Here is a 20,618-nt window from a genome sequence, read left to right as displayed (position 1 = left end):
GACGTAAAAGGAATAGGGGGGGGGGGGGGGGGGGGTCTGCATGTGCGAGTGTGAGAGAAAGGGATTTCGCTGTTAATTAGTGTCAGGTCTGATGATGTCCATAGGGCGAGGTGACCGGAGATCTGGGCGTTGCAGTCCAAAATATGTTGGTTAATTAGGAATATGAGGACAACATAAGAGTAGGTGGACAGTAAAGAAGTAGGGCGGGTTAACTGTTTTGGAGGCGTTGCTGTGATGCTGTCTAATTAGGAGAGAGTTTGAGCAGCTGTGGGCTCAAACAGAACAGGTCGTATTTTGAAGTGTAATCTGCCAGTACTTATGTTTACTTGCTTTGAGATGACTAATAAAAGTGACTGTCAACTCAGCATATGAATTGTACTCGTATAATGTTGCCCGTCTTCTTTCACTCACTCTCCTGTTTTGAAACAGCAACAGTATGCCAAATAAAGCACAGAAACCGTTTGTAAGATCTGAACCAGAATAACACATTATTTTGTGTAAGCTGAGGAACGCGTCACAGGAGGGCAGAACCACAGAAGAATCAATGCAGGTTTATGTCGATTCAGTGCTTGCTTTTGCCGACGACGGATCTCTCTCTCTCTCTCTCTCTCTCTCTCTCTCTCTCTCTCTCTCTCTCTCTCTCTCTCTCTCTCTGTCTCTGTCTGTCTGTCTGTCTGCTCGTCTTTCTGTCTCTCTCTGTCTGTCTCTCTCTGTCTCTCTCTCTGTCTCTCTCTCTCTCTCTCTCTCTCTCTCTCTCTCTCTCTCTCTCTCTCTCTCTCTCTCTCTCCCTCTCTCTCTCTCGCGTTCTCGGGCTCAACAATTTGGGGTCAAGCACGATTAAACACGTCAAAGCGCAGCTTCGCAAATATCTGATGTCACGAACAGTTACATTCTAGCAAGAATGCATTGCTATCACTAACCGCTATATATTTTGTTGATGATGATAATGATGTCGACGATGATCATGATGGTCATGATGATGAGGTTGTTGTTGTGTGTGTGTGTGTGTGTGTGTGTGTGTGTGTGTGTGTGTGTGTGTGTGTGTGTGTGTGTGTGTGTGTGTGTGTGTGTGTGTGTGTGCGTGCGTATATGTCTGTGTGTATGTGCGCATATGTGTATGTGTATGTGTGTGTGTGTGTGAGTGTGTGTGTGTGTTTCTGCGTGTGTATGTGTGTGTGCGTGCGTATATGTCTGTGTGTGTGTGTGTGTGCGCATATGATATATATATGTCTGTGTGTGTGTGTGTGTGTGTGTGTGTGTGTGTGTGTGTGTGTGTGAGTGTGTGTGTTGTATTGAGTGCGAACGAGATTGCAGGCATGCGGCGCGCGTGTGTGTGCGAGTCGACTTTTCTTTTCCTTTGTATTATATTGACATACATGTACATTTCAATGTTCTATCATGCATTATGTATTCGGATAAGTAATGTTGTAATTAGTAATACTGTATGATTGCGATTGACAATTGTCCTTTTATTGTCTTTATTTTTATGTCTTAGTTTAGCAGGGACAGATTGTAAGACTAGGCGTGAGCCTAAAATCTCCATCCTTGAGTAATAAAGTTAGTTCGTTCGTTCGTTCTCTCTCTCTCTCTCTCTCTCTCTCTCTCTCTCTCTCTCTCTCTCTCTCTCTCTCTCTCTCTCTATCTCTCTCTCTCTCTCTCTCTCTCTCTTAGCAACACTGTTGAACAGAAATAAAGCACAGAAAACGTTTGCAAGATCTGAAGATCTCTCTCTCTCTCTCTCTCTCTCTCTCTCTCTCTCTCTCTCTCTCTCTCTCTCTCTCTCTCTCTCTCTTTCTCTCTCTCTCTCTCTCTCTCTCTCTCTCTCTCTCCCTCTCTCTCTCTCTCTCTCATGCGCTCCTTTGGACCTCATCATTTCTTTCTTACAGACCTAACCCCAACCCCCACGCCTTGCTCCACTGAATTTTGAATTATCTGTTACAATTAGCTGCGTTCATCCTTTGCATAAAACAGCAAAAAGCAATTGTATGCATATTCATGAAACAGTTGTGGCTTTCTCAACTAGCCAAATTGGCTTGGTTATAAAAAAAGAAGAAGAAGAAGAAGAAAAGCCCAATTTACTGAGAAAAAAGTGCACTCTAGGGACTCTTCCTTTTTTGATTATAAAAATTAACAGTATGGCTCAACGTTCTGGAGGAAACAACTCGTTTAAACTACACAAGTCCTTTTAGCAGGGAGGTACATTTAACGGCAGACATGACGCACATGATTGATTTGTTTGTCACAAGCAGTATTTACAAACTAATTAATTTATTTCGTTGAGTACATTACCTCAATGAATCAATCTGGCAAGTAGTTGTTTTTGTTTTGTGTTGGAGGGTTGTTGGGTTTTTTGGCACAAGTGTGTGTGTGTGTGTGTGTGTGTGTGTGTGTGTGTGGAGGAGGAGGGGGGTGATTTGGCGTGGTTAGCTTTTGCTGGCTGGTTTCCAGATCTTCTGAAGGCCATACTAATTCTTAAACTTTGGAAATTAATTGGAATGAATACGTATCTCTTGAAACGATGCTAAAAGGCAGCTTTTAGAAGAAGAAAAAGCCAAGTGCTGGAGTTTTCATTGCTAAAACTTCATCATTAAAGAACCTTTTTTCTATACGTCCTTCTGAACAGATATATTGGTAGTTCTTTGCAAGTGGTCGACTCTTACTGTGCATCATACGGTGCTGATTGACGTGTGCTTCGCGACCAAGTGCATGCAGTCCAACACAAGATGAACGTTCTAGAGCTGTATCGTTGTTATTTCTATCAAGAGACAGAGAATGACGAAGAAACCCTGACCTCGCTCAGGAAATGGATTGTTAGCAAAATTGTTTTGCCGCAGACGTCCTTGCTGATAGCGAGCACTGTTAGTGTTACTCCATAGCAATATATTATAGGGCTAGTCGGCTGATATAATGTCTGCGCTGAAGGACATGAGAAGCGTTATTACGCTAGTATCGCGCTACTTGACTGATTGTAGGGACGTGTTGAAGGGTTCTTTCATTGACGACGGCCACGGGCGTGAAACACTTCCCACGCAAACACATAATTTGTCTCCCTAGTTAATACCTACTTCACACAATGGTGAAGATGACTTTGTGGTTTCGTTTTATCAGCCGACAGTCTCGAAAAGCCAAGACGGTGTTCGAATAAGGGTAAGCGTTCCATGCAAAGACAATAACTTCTAACGATGTTTGCTGGTTATATTTCCTGAACAAGAAGGGATACAAAATCAGGCGTCCTTCAATCCCCCCCCCGCCCTCCCCACACATCCCGGCAAAAGTAAAGAAGTAAAAGATTGAGGTACTGCTTTGGTTGACGTTGTTTCAAAAAGAGGATGGTCGTTTATGTGCCTGAGACGATATTGTGCAGATGTAAATGTCTCTTTTGAAAAGATTGAAAAAATAATTTCAGCTGATTCATGACCATCCCCATTGACCCAGCCTTGTCCACCATTACCACTAACACAACCACCACCCCCGTCGTCATCATCATTATCGTCATCATCATCATCATCATCATCATCATCATCATCATCATCATCATCATCATCATCATCATTTTCATCATAATTTACTCGATCTTCGTCTTCAGCATCATCATCGTCTTCTTCTTCTGGAAACAATCGTCATTACGGTCAAACAGCTCTACCGTGCTTGCGGCGAAAGGCGAGATAAACAGCAGTTGATGCGTTCGTAAACTGATTACAACCATTACAGACGTCGTCCTCGCGGCAAAGATTGGGAGGAGATGGCGTTTTGAGGCTATTGCCCCGTTTTTCCCTCCAAGAACCGGCTCGGCCTTTTCCATACCTTGTTTGTCCTTTTCCCTTATTTTTGTTCTTTTCCTCCATCCTGTTTTGCCTTCGTGACGCTCTTTTTCGGGGGTTAATAAACAGGATGATAAGAATGAAGAAAATCGAAGTCCCAAGAAATCGAGCACACACACGCACACGCACAGCGTTTCTAACTGTTCTTATTAGCACGGTTGTAATGGGAACGGTGAAAGATTCGTATCGTTTTCATTGGTAATGCATTTGTCAGAGAATGAAATGAACAAGCAGACTAAACGAGCAGAAAAAAATAATGAGAGAGTAAGTTATAAACACATTAATAAATAAATGATTAAACCCACTTGACATGAAACGTCTTGTTGTGCAAGTGTACGATTCAGGCCCTCAACACTCACCAATTAAATCGCAAAGGGGTCAACACAGTATTTATAAAATGCAGTATCCTGAATATCAGGCCGAGTTCCCGAAAGCATAGAACAGAGCCGATGTAGGGGAAACTGTGCGATTCTTTACCATATTGATCAGCAACCATCAACATTCCATCAGAGGAAACGCAAAGGAATTGAAGCAGCACAATTTGCAAGTAGGAGGCTGTTACACGATACTTGCAAGGCAACTAGGAGTCAACAGCGCATTGCATGGTGTAGCACATCATCCTGTCTGTAAAGTCGCACCCAGCGAATTTAATGTCGTCTGATTTTCAATGTCATGCAAAATAATAAAACGTGATGATTAGATTGCCACGTTGAATAACTCAGCCATGTGACGGTTCATTTTGGCCAGTACCATTCAGCATTCTGTCTGGTGCAATGCCCCTTCCCCCCTCTCCCTCACCCTCACCCGATGATTCAGGCATGCTGTCGTGCGACGGTTGCAGCCTTTGCTGTCTGGTGTAACAGCACCCTAACTCAATCATACAAACGTGCTCTTGAAGGCAAAGAAAACCGAAGCCGATGGAAGAGACGAAGGCGAGACCGGTGGCGAGCAGAGTCCAGGAAATGGTCATCATCTCCGGTGCTGATAGAGATTCTTCTGCTGGCTGGCCTCCATGGAAACGGGTGGGTCCGTGCGGAGGATGTTTGCGTGCTGGTGGCCAGAGGTAACCAGATTCCTCAGTCCATTAGTCGCGCTGTTGTCGTCGTCGTGGACGCCTCTAGTCTTCGTTGTTTGCACGACGTGCGGGTTGTGATTGCCGGCGTTTAGTGAAGGTGGCAGTTTCTGGTAAAACTGTGTACTGTGCTGGGCTTTGGGCACGGTGCATTTTAGGATGAGATGAGGCGTGATGTGTCAGGATAAAGTTGTTTGTGTGTGTTTACAGTCTGAACATTTTTGCATTTCATTGGTAAATCCTTGTTTGTCTTTAAGTTTGAGTGTTTTGATAAAATAAAATAAAACAATGCAAATTTACGTTTATTAAATGCGGTCACTATTTGAACGATTAGCTTTCAAAAAATGTAAATATTTTAATACGTAGCAAGTTTGCATCCTTACCAACAGTATCGTAGGCCCTTAATGCCTATTTCATTCTTTCAATTTGGAAATAAAATATGAGTTAGTGTCCACACTCTTCTCAGGTCATCGGTATGGAAGCCTTCAAAGAAATACAAGGTGATCGCTCAAAGTTATTACCGGCAGTCGCTCAATGCAATAGACTTAACTGAATTTCCTCTTCATCGCATTGGGCAGTCAATTCAGCAAGGGAATACAGGAGAGCAGATCATCCCCCGAAAGCTCAAAGGTCTCGCAGGCAATCGCTTTGTGTACTATTAGGCTACAGTCTTTTGCGTAACTGAATTTCCTCAGTCACAGTCACGGACAGTTTCAGCTAGGAAAGCAGGACCTATGGGACTACGTAGATTCCATTGGTTGTGGACATTTGTTTCGCAGGCACAAGGTCTCATAGTTATGCCCGAGTCGTGTCATAAGTCTGGTCGTCTAATGTGATTGAGTCGTCTGTATGTGCACCACGAAGACGCGGCACGATACAACAAATTCCTCCTGCTTTGAAACTGAAAAATTGGCATTATGGTTGATGCTCGATCGTGCACTGTTTGTTGAAGGTAGGCTGAATTAAGGGTTGTCTGTAAGTCACCAAAGGGAGTTTGTTTGTGATGGACACAAAAGGAGAAGATCGAAAATGAAAGATAGCTTGTACGCGGTGTGATGAAAAGTTCACCCAGTGATAAGAGATACGATGTATTGGACAGTGCTTATTACTGTAGGTGGCTGACAATGACTCAGAGCTTGTGAGCCCGGTTCTGGATGTTGTCAATGTGCTGGTAATCTCTTTAGCGTCGCGTGTTGGTGGGCTGAAAGGGGTTAATTAGATTCCAGATAGATTTTCTGGATACAGAGAGGACTTACTGTGGTGGAAGACTATTGAGAGGCTATAGTAGACTACTGTACAAGGTCTCAGGGAGATTAGTAATTGCAAGCAATCGGATTCATAACTGCTCTGATATAAGCCTGCAATACCACAGAGCACACACACGAGAACCGAGCATCGATACATAATCATCTCGGAGTAAAGGTTTTCTCAGGGCTGTAGATAGAGCTGGGCCTCAACTTGGCAAAGGCGGTTGTTAACGCAGACAAGCTGTTGAGACGATGACACTAATGCCAAGTGTTGGTGGACCTAATCAGATTCCCCCAGCTCATTAGTCGCTCTCTCCCTCCGTGGACAGTGTCTGCACGCGCCTCCAGCCAGGACGAAAGGTTGTGGGTGTGAGTACAGACATTAAGGTCCGCGTACCTGCTGCAGGCTCCCCAATCCTTGCTGGTTCCATGCAATCAGGCACGACAATCTCTTCAAGATGGAGGCCTCTCTTTCTGCCTTAGGCTGTGCTTTTCACGTCCTTATGCTGGTGTCCGCGGGCAGTGCATTTCTTTTTAATCCTGTTTGAGAATACGATGGAAATTAGGATGGTTCGGACTGGAAGGATTTGGGAGGTGATAGGAGGCTGGGGCATGGACACCGATACTTGAAGCTGGAAGATCGAAAAGCTGTATTATTTGTTCGTTTGTTTCTTATTTAGCAAATACAAATTATGCATGCAATCGCTTTTCCTTTCACCCTATATTTGGTGGGGATGGAGGGAGGAGGGCGCATGAAACCAACTTGTTCATTTGATGCTTATGCCACAACCCTCGTAAAATAAAATTTGATTTGATTTGAGTTGAATTTGATCGATGCTTTTTATTGTTTCACTCAGTTTTCAGGAATATGGTTTCTTGTGTTGATTAGGTCTCCTCGTCCTATTCAAACGTGAATTTGTGTTTGGTTCAAATGTGTCACGAACATTCTTGCTGACTCAGAGACCGAGAGTCTGCCCTCGTGCACTTCTGTCCATTCTCTGTCAGTACTTGTAGTACATTGCGAGCTCGACCTTTTGAAACCTTGTCTGTTTTAATCTCGTTCATCCATCTTACGTGAACCTTTGACACGTCTCAGTGCGTGTGTGATCTTCACTTAAGAAATTAAGACGAGGCACCCCCCGGGCCCTTTTCATGATTGATCGCGATCTTGTAGCCGAGGCGCGAGCAGGCCATCACATGAAACAGTAGTGGCCCCAACCAGCAATCCTCCCACACCTGTTTGCCCGCCTCGGGCCAGTCGTGTCCGATTTCATTACATTTCTCTTGCATCACTGACGAGTCCAGCGCAAAGACACGATCGACTCTTTCTCTGCCTGTCTCTGTATCTCTCGTCCTGTCCTGTCTCTCCTGTGCCCTTTTCCCCTTTCTCTCTGTGTCTGCCTGTCTCTCTTTCTCTCTGTCGATCTCTCTTTCTCTGTGAGTGTGTTTCTCTCTCTCTCTCTCTCTCTCTCTCTCTCTCTCTCTCTCTCTCTCTCTCTCTCTCTCTCTCTCTCTCTCTCTCTCTCTCTCTCTCTCTCTCTCTCTCTCTCTCTCTCTCTCTCTCTCTAGCGGAAGTAGGAGATCACAAAGTTTTGGGAGTAAATATCGATAATAATTTATCTTGGACCCATCATGTTAGATCGTTGTGCAAAACCGTGTCGAGGAAAATATATTTGTTGAACAGAATAAAGCACTTTCTTGATCCACACTCAAGGTTATTATTTTATAATGCATACATACAAACCATCACGGATTATTGCTCGACCATCTGGGACTCTGCCAGTGCAAACATTTTAAAACCACTGTACAGTCTACACAGACGAGCACTAAAATCAGTTCTATTAAAACAATCCAGTCTTGCTTTCGACGATTATAAAAAACTTAAGATTTTGCCTTTAAAAGAAAGATTTAAATCAAATAAAGGCGTGCTCCTTCACAAAATCCTTTCTGGCCATGCACCGAGTGCTTTCATTACAAAATTTAAAGCCAAACCAAGCCGAAAATTCAACGTCCCCATTCCGCGGATAGATCTCTTTAAATCAAGTTTAGCTTATTCTGGCAGCGTTTTGTGGAATTCTCTCCCGGAATCAGTTCGAGTCCCAACAAGTCTCAATACTTTCAAAAAACACCTCTCATTACATTTAATGTCAAATTACGAAAAGTCACAGTGATGGAAGACTTCGTTCTGATTATTTTCATATTGATCATATCTGTCCATAAAGCATCAGTGTTTCATAACGCAAGAATGTATGTATAGCCTACAACGTGTATATAGTCATGTGAATAGTTTCTCTGCCTTGCTTATCTTTTGTAATTGTTTTACGTATGTATATATATATATGCTTATGCCACAACCCTCGTAAAATAAAATTTGATTTGATTTGATTTGATTTGATTTCTCTCTCTCTCTAGCTCTCTCTCTTCCTCTCTCTCTCTCTCTCTCTCTCTCTCTCTCTCTCTCTCTCTCTCTCTCTCTCTCTCTCTCTCTCTCTCTCTCAAGAAAATACACTCAACTGAACATTCTTCCGCTACAACAGCAGTTCTTTTTAAATGCTAGTGTTTTCATGTTCAAAATGTACAACCTTGAAACACCTTCATACATCCAAGACCTGTTTGAGCGTCCTCCTGGTAGAGCGAGGCTTTTGAACTATACGCTGCCGCTCCCACGCATTGATTTGTATAAATCTAGTTTATCTTACTGGGGATCGCTTGTGTGGAATTTACTTCCAATGTACTGTAAAACATGTCAAACCCTTGCGTCTTTTAAAAAAAATGTTCGAAAATATCTTTGTCAAAAATAATTTTCTCCCTACACTTGAAAATCATAACTGTTACTGCATCACATCTTAATCATCATTTTATTAATCCATGAACCACGTTATTATAGCTAGTGTTTTTGTTAGTTTTAACCTGATTACAAATTCTTAGTTAATTAGTTATTCGTTTGGCTGTTTAAAACATGTTATATAAATATATAAATGTAATGTATAATGTCATGTACGTCTAAAAGGGACAGGTTGGAAGATTAGGCATCACTTAAAACCTTTATCCCTTTGTATTAAAGTTTTGAATCTGAATCTATCTCTTTCTCCCTCTCCCTCTCTCTCTCTCTCTCTCTCTCTCTCTCTCTCTCTCTCTCTCTCTCTCTCTCTTCCCTTCCCTTTTTGTTTCCCTATCTTCCCTTGCATGTTCCTTGTCCATTCTTTCTAGCTGTCTTTGTTTCCCCCCTTTTTTCTTTGCTCTTGGCCCTTCCGCTCCCATGTTCTCTTTGTTTCCCTTGTCCAATCACTGTGAATGTGTCTGTGCCTTCTTCCATTCTGTTTGCTTCAGAATTGGCCCTCCCTGTTTATTCTTCTAGTTCGGATCTGTTGTCTTTCTCAGTTCCTCCCCCTTTATTTCCATTCCACACACACATACGCGGGAACACGCACGCACACACACACACACACACACACACACACACACACACACACACACACACACACACACACACACACACACACACACACACATTGTTCTCTCTCTCTTTCTCACTCTCTCTCTCTCTCACGCACACCCACGACCCTTTGCCCCTGCGCTTCGTTCCACTGTCTTTGCCTTTTTCGCCCTGTTCAAAGCGAAGACTCCTGCCGAGGCAGCAGGCTTTGAAGACCTCAGCCGCGCGTTGATCTTTGCATTAGCAACAGGCTTCTGAGCACGAAGAACCGGAGGAATGGAAGGAAATAAAATGTAGGAGGCAGCAGATGTAAGACGCACGACATTCACAGAAAGGAGTAAGGAAGATGGAACTCTGGCGTTAAGGGGACCGAAGAAGAAGGGGACCCGTCGTAGGGAGATACAAGACTAAAAACCTTTGATTGAATGGACACTTGAAAGGGCGCTGGCGGTGTTCAAAGGGCGCGAGGGATGAAGGACGAGACTGTCAGAAATGACTGGAACTTGGTGGTGCCGAACAGCGGCAAGGAGATGAGGGTGGGTGTTATGAATGTAAGAGAGGAAAGGAGAGCTGTAGTAGGAGGTGAGATCAGGGGAGGGATTAATCGATTCCGATAACACCCTTTAGACATCGTCTGCTACGGAGTTTCCCCAGCCGTTGCCGCAGTGATTCACAGGAAAAACAACCAAGGCGCTTGGATCCATCCTTTTTGAGTAACTCATGCGAGAGTGGTAATGGCTAAGTCGGCTTTTAGGCGAAGAAGGAGTAGAGGGTAGGGATGTTGCGGTTGGGGGGGGGGGGGGGGGGGACTTGGGAGAGGGGGGTGTCTTTGCTTTGCGGTGATCGATCCTGGGGGGGGGGCTTAGGTTTGAGCACCGCGCAGCAAAAGAACCCTGGCTGTTAGCTCGACGTTCCTGAAAGAAGTTAGCCCGCTTTCCGTCGTTTCTGCGGAAGCTCCTGTGACAGGGGATTTGGATCTGTGGCCGCGAGTGGCAGGAGATTGCTAAGCTAGGAGGGCTTCTTTCCGCACAGGCTATGGGCATCACTGATTCTGGTCCTGGACTCAGTTGTATGTGGCCTTTTTAAACGCCTCCAGACATTTCTTTCTAGCACAAAGATAACATTAGTCGCTCTTGCCGCTGAAATCTTAGCTTGGCAAATGTATTGCTAATTTTCTTTTGAGAACATGTATATGTGACGATTCTCATTGTCTGTGGGTTTGTGAGCAGCATTACGAGATCGGGTCTAGTTTGACGTTTGAAACCAAAACGTTACCATCCGTTTTTGTGTACGCTAAAACCCTGCCAGTTCCATTCCTGCTCAGTTGTGCACTGACCACAAATATCCCCCTACTTCAACACTTCATATTCGCAATGCTTGATTTGGGTCACGAATGCGAATTTTCTGTTGAAGTCAAGTTCATGATATCGGTTGCCTTTTTCTGAACCGTTATATCATACGCTCCAGAATGCGAGTTACGTACTCCACCCAACGTAACCTTCCTGAGTTAATGCAAGCGGATATTTCACACACACTTTTCCATTTACGAACAAAACAAAAAAAAGTCGCGTAAGGCGAAAATACAACATTTAGTCAAATAGCTGTCGAACTCACAGAATGAAACTAAACGCAATGCCATTTTTCAGCAAGACCGTATACTCGTAGCATCGTCAGTCCACCGCTCATGGCAAGGGCAGTGAAATTGACAAGAAGAGCGGGGTAGTAGTTGCGCTAAGAAGGATAGCACGCTTTTCTGTACCTCTCTTTGTTTTGACTTTCTGAGCGTGTTTTTAATCCAAACATATCATATCTATATGTTTTTGGAATCAGGAACCGACAAGGAATAAGATGAAAGTGTTTTTAAATTGATTTGGACAATTTAATTTTGATAATAATTTTTATATATTTAATTTTCAGAGCTTGTTTTTAATCCAAAGATAACATATTTATATGTTTTTGGAATCAGAAAATGATGGAGAATAAGATGAACGTAAATTTGGATCGTTTTATAAATTTTTATTTTTCTTTACAATTTTCAGATTTTTAATGACCAAAGTCATTAATTAATTTTTAAGCCACCAAGCTGAAATGCAATACTGAAGTCCGGGCTTCGTCGAAGATTACTTGACCAAAATTTCAACCAATTTGGTTGAAAAATGAGGGCGTGACAGTGCCGCCTCAACTTTCACGAAAAGCCGGATATGACGTCATCAAAGACATTTATCAAAAAAATGAAAAAAACGTTCGGGGATTTCAGACCCAGGAACTCTCATGTCAAATTTCATAAAGATCGGTCCAGTAGTTTAGTCTGAATCGCTCTACACACACACACACACACACACACACACACACACACACACACACACACACACACACACACACACACACACACACACACACACACGCACATACACCACGACCCTCGTCTCGATTCCCCCCTCTACGTTAAAACATTTAGTCAAAACTTGACTAAATGTAACAAAACGAAACAGCAAACAAACAACAGGAATGACATCAGAAGAGAGGTCACTTTAACCAGTTTGCTCCCTTACCCATCGTAAGCAAGCTTACGATGGCGATGCCCTCCCCCTGTAGTTTTCCACTGACCAATTATCTAACTATCGAAAAAAAAATTGGTTATTTTACATTGGATGGGTCGGACAGTGAATAAACTCATATGTTAGACACACTTTATGACAGAAACAAGCTGGGTTTTTGTTATAAGTTACTAATAGGAATGCATTATTAGGCACACACAAAAAAGTCTGTTAACGGTAACATAGGCCAAAAAATAGGGTCGGTAGGTCGGGACTTTTATTTTTCTTATTTTTTTATTTTTTCCCCAAAAACCATATTTTTAAGTTATTTTGCCAAAAAAACAAATACTTTTTTTTCCTTCAAAAAAACATATTTTTAAGTTATTTTGCATTTTAAATTTTTTTAAATTTTTTTTTTACCCCAAATGCCAAAAAAAAGTCTAGGGTCGCGCGAAAAAATAGGGTCGGTCGGGATACCGTAAACAGACTTTTTTCTTCTTTTTTTTTTGCCTTAGGCATGCGTATGTCATGAAACGTCCAAATTTGAAATTTGGGTGGGGGTATTCAGGTGACAATAACTTTTTTGTTTATCAGCAAAACTCAAAAAAAAAACAACTTTGCTATGTCATGTAAAATGAATGCCAAAACAGACTAGTTAGCAGCATATCTAAAAGCCTTCGACAGAGTGTGGCACAAGGGTTTGTTGCATAAATTATATGCTATAGGCATAAGAGGTGTTTTATTAAAATGGTTTGAAGATTATTTGACAGGCAGGTTACAAGCCGTTGTTATCCAAGGCAGGAAATCGACATACGGACGTGTTTGTTCAGGTGTTCCCCAAGGTTCTGTTCTGGGGCCCTTGTTGTTCCTTGTGTACATTAACGATATTGTCATTAATATCGAATCTGTCATTAAACTTTTTGCTGATGATACCAGTTTGTATTTATCTCTAAATGATGCAAACACGCGGACACAGATCTTAAATGCAGACTTAGCCAAAATTGCACACTGGGCGGAAAAATGGAAAGTTAATTTCAATAATTTAAAAACAGATTTGATGACCTTTTCTGGAAATAGAATGCCTGAAACCCTTCCTCTTGTATTTGATGGAACAGTTCTGAGAGAAAACCACGTTCACAAACATCTTGGTGTACTGATTCAGAGCGACTGCAAATGGGAATCACATGTTCAGTCAATTATATCTAAAGTACGTGTTCTTCTCTCATGTTTTCGGTCCTATAAGTATCGCCTTAGCCGAAAGGCACTTGAACTTATGTATAAATCTTTTATTATTCCCCATTTTGATTTTTCTGACGTCATTTGGGATAACTGTTCTGACAGATTAGCTACTTTATTAGAAAACTTGCATCTTGATGCCATAAGAACCATTATAGGTGCAGTTCGTGGCACGAGTCACCAAAAATTGTACGATGAATCAGGATTTACAACACTGAAGGAGAGGCGAAAAAGACACAAATTGATTTTGTATTTCAAATTAGTTAATGCACGCGTGCCACCATACCTACTAGAACGTCTGCCTCCTCTCGTTGCTTCTGTGAACCCTTACCATAGACGAAGACCACTTGACAGACAGACTCCCCACTCTCGAACTGAATTGTATAAAAAGTCATTTTTTCTGTCTTCGACTTCCCTGTGGAATGAGCTTCCAGATACTGTAAAACAACTTGATTCTATTGGGTTATTTAAAAAACGTATTAGTTCTGATGATTCTGTTGTTCCCTCGTATCTATACACATCTGATCGAAAATCAGAAATTATCCATTGCAGACTGAGATTGAGGATCAGCAATCTAAATAGTGATCTATTTGACAGACATTTAATTCCCGACCCGTCATGCACTTGTGGTTATCCTGTTGAAAATGCGGAGCACTATATTTTTCATTGCCCCTTATCTCTTCAAATACGTGAAGTCACCTTGTCAACACTGCCCAACTATGATTTGCTAACCGCTGATGATTTTCTGTATGGCAATAGAGACAAGTCAGACAGCGAAAATGCATTGATATTTGACCAGTTATTCAGGTTTATCTTATTTAGCAAACGTTTTGAATAATGAATGCATTTATCTCATCCACCATGTGCAGTACTGTTTACATTTCTTTGTTCTGGTAGTATTCTATTTTCAACCATGTGGAAGTCATTGTATGCGTGTGTGTGCGAGTGAGTGTGCGAGCGCGTGTGAGTACTGTTGTTAGTTTAGCATTGGTTTTTTTGTTTGTTGTTTTTTGTTGGTTTTGCCTTTTCACTTTTATTGTTACATGTTTGTCTACCATAATTTACCATTATTATTTTGACATTATTTCAAATTTGTTATATTAAAATCGTCCGCCAAATTTCATTTGCTTTTAAGAGTACGCTCATAAGCTTAGCTTGTTGTGCTCCATGTTCCTTATTTCATGTATGCGGTAATAGTACCAATGGAATTTACTGAATAAACTTGTTTAAACCATATCTAAAATAAACTGAACACAAAAACAATGTCTTCTTTGTGTTTGTCACGTGTTCCAAAAATGGGCGTACAAATTTCAACAAAAATCATGTTGTCACCCCCATAACCTTTTTTTACCTTTAAAGATAGCACAATTCTCTTTGCAAATATGAAAAGCTTATTCATTTTTCTTTCATTTGGTATTTAACTTTCTATATTTCATTTAGAATATGACCCCAGATAGCCACTCGGCAAGTAGGCACCAACAGCACTGTAAAATATGCCCTAAAACCCCCGAACTGGTAAGAGTTAAGTCTCACTATACGCCGTCGATACCAAGACAGACAATTATTAAGATTTATTAGAATCAAAACTTTTTTCAGCGTCACTGCTGTGTGGGAGTATTTTTTGCAGTGCCAGGCTTATTCCGTTACCATCCTTATTGTCAATGTAATGGTGGCTTCTTTTCCTCAACACTATCACCCAGTGATCATATTGATTTTTTTTTTATATATACATTAAGTCCAGTTTTGTTTTCTCTCTTATGAAATAGAAGGTCAAACCAGATCGCCTCCTCCATTCTTCAAATGTAGACCTTATCTCATGCGGCTGTGTTTGTTTTGCTTTAGTTCCTTATCTTGTGGCCAGTCGTACCAGAGAAACAACATTGGCAGCGACTTTCTCTACGATTTTGCGGAGGACCGGAATAAAGGAGGAGGGGTTGGGTGTGTGGGGAGGGGGGGGGGGGTCGTTGAGGGAGCAGGGAAAAGAAAAGAGCGTGGGAGTCTATAGAGAGAATGCTCGGATTAAAAGGCTTTTTGCAGAAAAAAGGACAGTCCTGAGGCTTTGCAAACTCTAGTCCGCTTTGCAAGTCTCTGCTAGTGCGACAAGTAGCGACGTCAACATTACACACGTACATTTCATTCTGAACCTAGTCTCGATTTTCATGTTCTTGTTATAAGGGAGAGAGATCCGCCTGGTTCTTCTGTTTCAGATTGTAATGCTTTCGTTCGGCTTTGTTGGAGATTCTGCTTTATTTTAGCGAGATGTGTCGCGTTCAAACTAGACGTGATGGCGAGAGGAGGACGTCCACACCACCATTACCTGTTATACAACGTACCAAGCATAGTATCCCAGCTTTCCCACAAAGGGCCACAACGAACAGTATCTAAATAGTGTTGTGTGACTTCCATGTAGATCGATATTGGTGATTCGGGGTTGCTAATTACCACCATCGCAGCCTGGGTTTAATGACCGTCTGTTTCATTATTAAAGCAGGCTCTGGGCGTTTTAATTTAAAATGTTCACGGTGACATACATTTACAGGCTTATGTCTCCAGGAAAGAAGTATGTGTGTGGTAGTTTGTTAGTTTTGAGTCTCCGACATATTCAGTAATTCAGTGTGATGTTACTCAAAGATTAAGGTACTGTTTGTAGGACTTGATTATCTGTGCATGTTGTACCATACATTCCATCTTTTCATTCATTTCATTCAGGCCCAAGCAATTCGCATTCTACAAAAAAGCGGCATGTCGATTTTAGTAGAAACTCACCATTTAAAAAGGGAAGAGAGAAAGAGAGAGAAGAGGGAGAGAGAGAGTTTCCTCATGTCAACTATATAATTATGCATAATTGTGAAGTTGCGTGTAACTATGTGTACATACTTACAGAACACGCATTTGCTCAGCCAACAAGAAGGTTACGAATGAAATCAAGTAAGATAGAAACAACACGCAGTGTGTGTGTGTGTGTGTGTGTGTCTGCCTGCCTGCTTGCCTGCCTGCGTGAGTGAGAGTGAGAATCCATTCAGGAGGGAGGTGGGTAAAAAAAAAAGGGGGGGGGGGGAGGTGTCAGGACAGGGTTAAGAAGTTCACACCTTTGTCTGCCCTGTCGGGTTCGTGTCCTTGCGGGGCAGGTCGTGTTTGGTTTCCCCCTCCATCATCTGTGACAGGCCATGGTCAATCTTGACCACTGGCATATCTTGTCATTGTCTTGTTTGCAGCTACGAAAGAATGTCACAGCGAGAAGTTTCATCTGTGGGGTTCACTGCACCTGAGTGTCTTGCACGTGATATTCATTCAAATCGAACTGCTGGTCTGTTGTATTCGATATTAGGGGGGGGGGGGGGAGAGAGAGAGGGAGAGAGACAGAGAGAGAGTTCATCGAGCGGTAAGCTCGATGTTGGGCAACTTGTTAGGCTCAATTTGGAATTTGTCTGTGTGTAAGTTGCCTGCATAACTTTGAACTCAAAATCACATTAAGAAAGAAAGAAATATGACTTGCTGACTTGATGACTAAAAGAAGTGCGCGTAAACGAGTCTTAATATTTGAGCTCCAGGATTTCATTGGCCCACAGCCGCGAGTGGAGAATGGCACATTCTCACAGTGGTTATTTCCCTTTTTCATATTAATAATAAATCAATCCGAAACGCAAATGTTCTTGGCGAAGACAAATTCCGAAGGCAAACACTGATTAGATGGAATTGGGAGCCGCGTGCGAGAGTTGTTGCGCATGGGAAAGATGGGTCCAGATGTTTTTATATGAGGTGGCATGTTGCCTTCAGCCCGCCATTGTCAACAGTGGAAAAGCCTTGAGTTTACACACTAAACATTACATTTATTGCACCCGTGAAAGGTCCACAAATAAAGAGGGCTGACGAGCGTGGAGTATGGACACCATCGTCATGCCTGCTGATAACGACTGGGCTAACATTGCTCTGAGCTTGTAATTGCCAGCATTTAAAAAGTGGTTCTCTGCCGTTCGTTCAATCTCTGTCTCTCTCTCTCTCTCTCTCTCTCTCTCTCTCTCTCTCTCTCTCTCTCTCTCTCTCACACACACACACACCACCCACCCTCCGCGCAGATCAGCATCCGTTCACAAATTAAAACAGTCAAAACCTCCTTGCTACAAAAGTAATAATGAAACTAAAAGACTACAACAAAATATTAATGCTCTCGTTCATCTGACTTAAAACGTTACAGTGGGCAGCAGCATTACACGTTTTCTTAGATCGGTGCCATCCATTCACACGAACAAGTACTTCAGTTCAAGTTCCTCCGGTCTTTTCTTGCCAAATCAACTGACAGCCGATTGGTTACGGGAGACTTTTGTCTCAGTGGTGTTCGATAACATTATGTTGCGATTAAGGCCCCACAACTTCAATCTCATTATCTCATTATGAGTACTGTGTTACCAGACCGGTTTTGACGAGCTATTGTTTCCACTGAAAATCAAACAAGTTCGCAGCTGTTCAACTCCGGCACTGATTTCCACCTGGTCCACTGGTTTTGATCAGTGTTATTGTATGGAGGGAGTGTCTCAATCGTTATTACACCTGCAATGATAACTCCAGGCTACTGATTCTGGTTCTGATTGTAGGCAGCAGTGGCACAGATTCCGTGTAGCAGGTGTCGTAACTAAGATAACCCCTGTGGTTCATGTCACTGCTCTTTGTCTTGCTTCACTTTCAAACACCTGCCATTTCGTGTTCTCATTTTCATTTTATTTTCCTAAAAACAAACACACCGCTTTGCATAAACATGTTGTCTGTTAAATTAACCTTGTTCGTCCATGAAGTTAGCTGATACCTTTGAAACACATCGCAGTCCTTATCCACGCCACACTCGACACAACCCCCACCCCATCTCAACCCAGCTCATCCCAGCCTTTCCCGGGCTGATGAAAAAAACTGTTACTTGTGCAGGGGGGGGGGGGGGGGGGGGGGGGGTTGGGACTCTTAGCTGAACATTGATTTTAGTGGCCGCGTCAAAAAATTATGGCGCCCAATATTTGGAGATAATCTCACACTTTGCCAGGGTTGGTTAACAAACGCGCCATGTACCTTTGGCGCAGCGCATAAAATCTGAAATGATCCATAAGAATTTCCTTCAGCGAGCTTAAGAGCGCATCAAGATTACGTTTCACTGCGCTACCATATCAACAGTGAAATGTTTTGTCTGTATCGTCAGTCAAGCACAAAATGGAATCATATGATACAGTGGTCAAATCTAAGCTCAGACAGCACCTGCTTCTTTGGACAACAACAACAGTGGAAGGGGGAGGGGGCGAATGTTTGTGTGTGTGTGTGTGGGGGGGGGGGGGGGTATTGCTACGGACCCCACCTTTGTCCCATCAGAACTCTGCACTTTGTTATGGTTTGTAAATCTGGGCCATTATGTTGGGACTGTGGAAAATTAGTGTGCATACTGAACACATTCAATGTGTGTGAACAAAGCGGAAGACACTGTCCAACTTGTTGCAACACAGTGACCCCCTCTGTCTGTTGAGGGGAGCTAAGTCTACAAGGTATAACAGTTATGCATTGTTCGTTTTTACCTCAAGCTGTCACTGAGAAGCTATGAATTTCTTTCTTCCCTATCAGAATATATTTTTCCGAAACTAGGAATTTCGCCAACCCTTGTTTTTTGCGTCCTGAAGCCAACACAGACAAAGTATAGGCAAATGTATACAGTGGTAATGTGTACTTTAAAAAAAATGAAGCAGATTTAATTATGTTTTTCTGTTAGATTGTGTACAATTCAAATACAAAGTTTTGTTTGTCAGTCCATCTAACACTCTATGACGTGTTTGTCTCTTTTCTTCACGTGCAGTTTTCAATAGGGATACGTTGCCCTGTTGTTTGTCGGGCGTTGTTTGAAATACAAGACTAAGTTAGCCTTAGTATAGAATATACAGCACAAGGGCTTGCCTTGTCAGAAAAATAATATATAACAAAATTGTATAAACTTTCACAGCAGGTTCTTATTTGTGTGTGTTTCAGAAAAATGCTCTCAGGACACGTTCTCCTGCAAGACAGCGTTCACACAAGATGGCATGCACTGCATCCCCAAGAACTGGGTCTGCGACGGAGATAACGACTGTCCTGACGGGGACGATGAGATTGGCTGTGGTATGTTCATTACGCTGTCTCCCTTCTTTTATCCTAGACTTGCCATGCTCAAACAACCACTCCCTTCTTTGACCGCCCCTCACCCCATTCCCTTCTAGTATTCTAAAAAGACAAGTCAATATTGTAAAGGAATGCAACTTAAAAAAAAGAATATGCGAGAATGCTAAACATGTATTCATCTGGAAATAAAACTTCGTAGTACAAATGTACAGTGGTGCTGGTGGTGAAAGGACAAGCCAAAATATGTCTGCAATGCAGTTATCCTCTCGTCATTGGTTTACTTCGTCAAGTTCATCAGATTGAGGAAATACAGGTGTCCACCTTACTGAGAGTACACATTTTCATCAGAGGAGCTCTCTACATTACAAGTATTAAGGTCAAAGAACGTTTTCACTTGTTTTATTCCACACACACACACACAGAGAGAGAAAGAGAGAGAGAGAGAGAGAGAGAGAGAGAGAGAGAGAGAGAGAGAGAGAGAGAGAGAGAGAGAGAGAGAGAGAGAGAGAGAGAGAGAATAAAGGCTCTCTTGTGCAGCACTGATTGCCGTTTAGCGTATCACCAACTCTTGTCCCTCTTGTCCCTAATAGAAATAGTTTCTGTGAGGACGTAAATTCCCCCTTTAGTTACTGATTGCATGGGTGACAAGGGAAGGCTTTATCTGTCATACACAATTTTGAAGAAATTTCCTCGTGTTAGCAATTTCAAAAGTCAGCAAATATTCTGATGCAGAAGGGACTTTCTTGTGATTACAGCTACAACCCGTGTATCATGCATCCTGTCAAACATGATTTTGAATCTGGGGGCAGAGTCGTAAGCGAGGGCTTTTCTGAGAGAATGGAATCCAGAACTCGAATCCTAAAAACATGTAACCTGTCATGTGGAATACGGGGGAACAATCGGGGGGGGGGCAAGGGGGAAGGGGGTTGGGCTTTCTCGGGCATATGAATTGACATAAAAGTATCACGTCACAGAGGCTAAGAAGGTGTAATGCAGCGTTGCAATAAGAAACGAAGGGGTAATGCAGCCTTCCAATAAGAACCGAAGGGGTAATGCAGCCTTCCTGTCACGTTTCACTATATCACATAAGGTGATTATGAAACGGTTAGTTACTTCTAACTAACTAACCACACCACGATCCACTCT

The 20,618-nt window shown here is 42.4% G+C and overlaps 1 protein-coding gene across 1 annotated transcript in view; it reads left to right on the top strand.

Moving 5' to 3' along the window:
• The window catches only part of LOC138955272 (low-density lipoprotein receptor-related protein 1-like), a 218,177-nt gene that overhangs the window by 75,652 nt on the left and 121,907 nt on the right, over positions 1 to 20,618 (top strand). The window contains exon 2 of the mRNA XM_070326910.1: positions 19,344 to 19,472. Within this exon, the coding sequence (XP_070183011.1) occupies positions 19,344 to 19,472 (129 nt within the window). The remainder of the gene's footprint in view (positions 1 to 19,343; positions 19,473 to 20,618) is intronic.

The sequence above is a fragment of the Littorina saxatilis genome, linkage group LG2, assembly GCF_037325665.1.
Source record: "Littorina saxatilis isolate snail1 linkage group LG2, US_GU_Lsax_2.0, whole genome shotgun sequence".
NCBI classification, from domain to species: domain Eukaryota; kingdom Metazoa; phylum Mollusca; class Gastropoda; order Littorinimorpha; family Littorinidae; genus Littorina; species Littorina saxatilis.
This window is presented reverse-complemented; position numbering and strand designations above follow the sequence as displayed.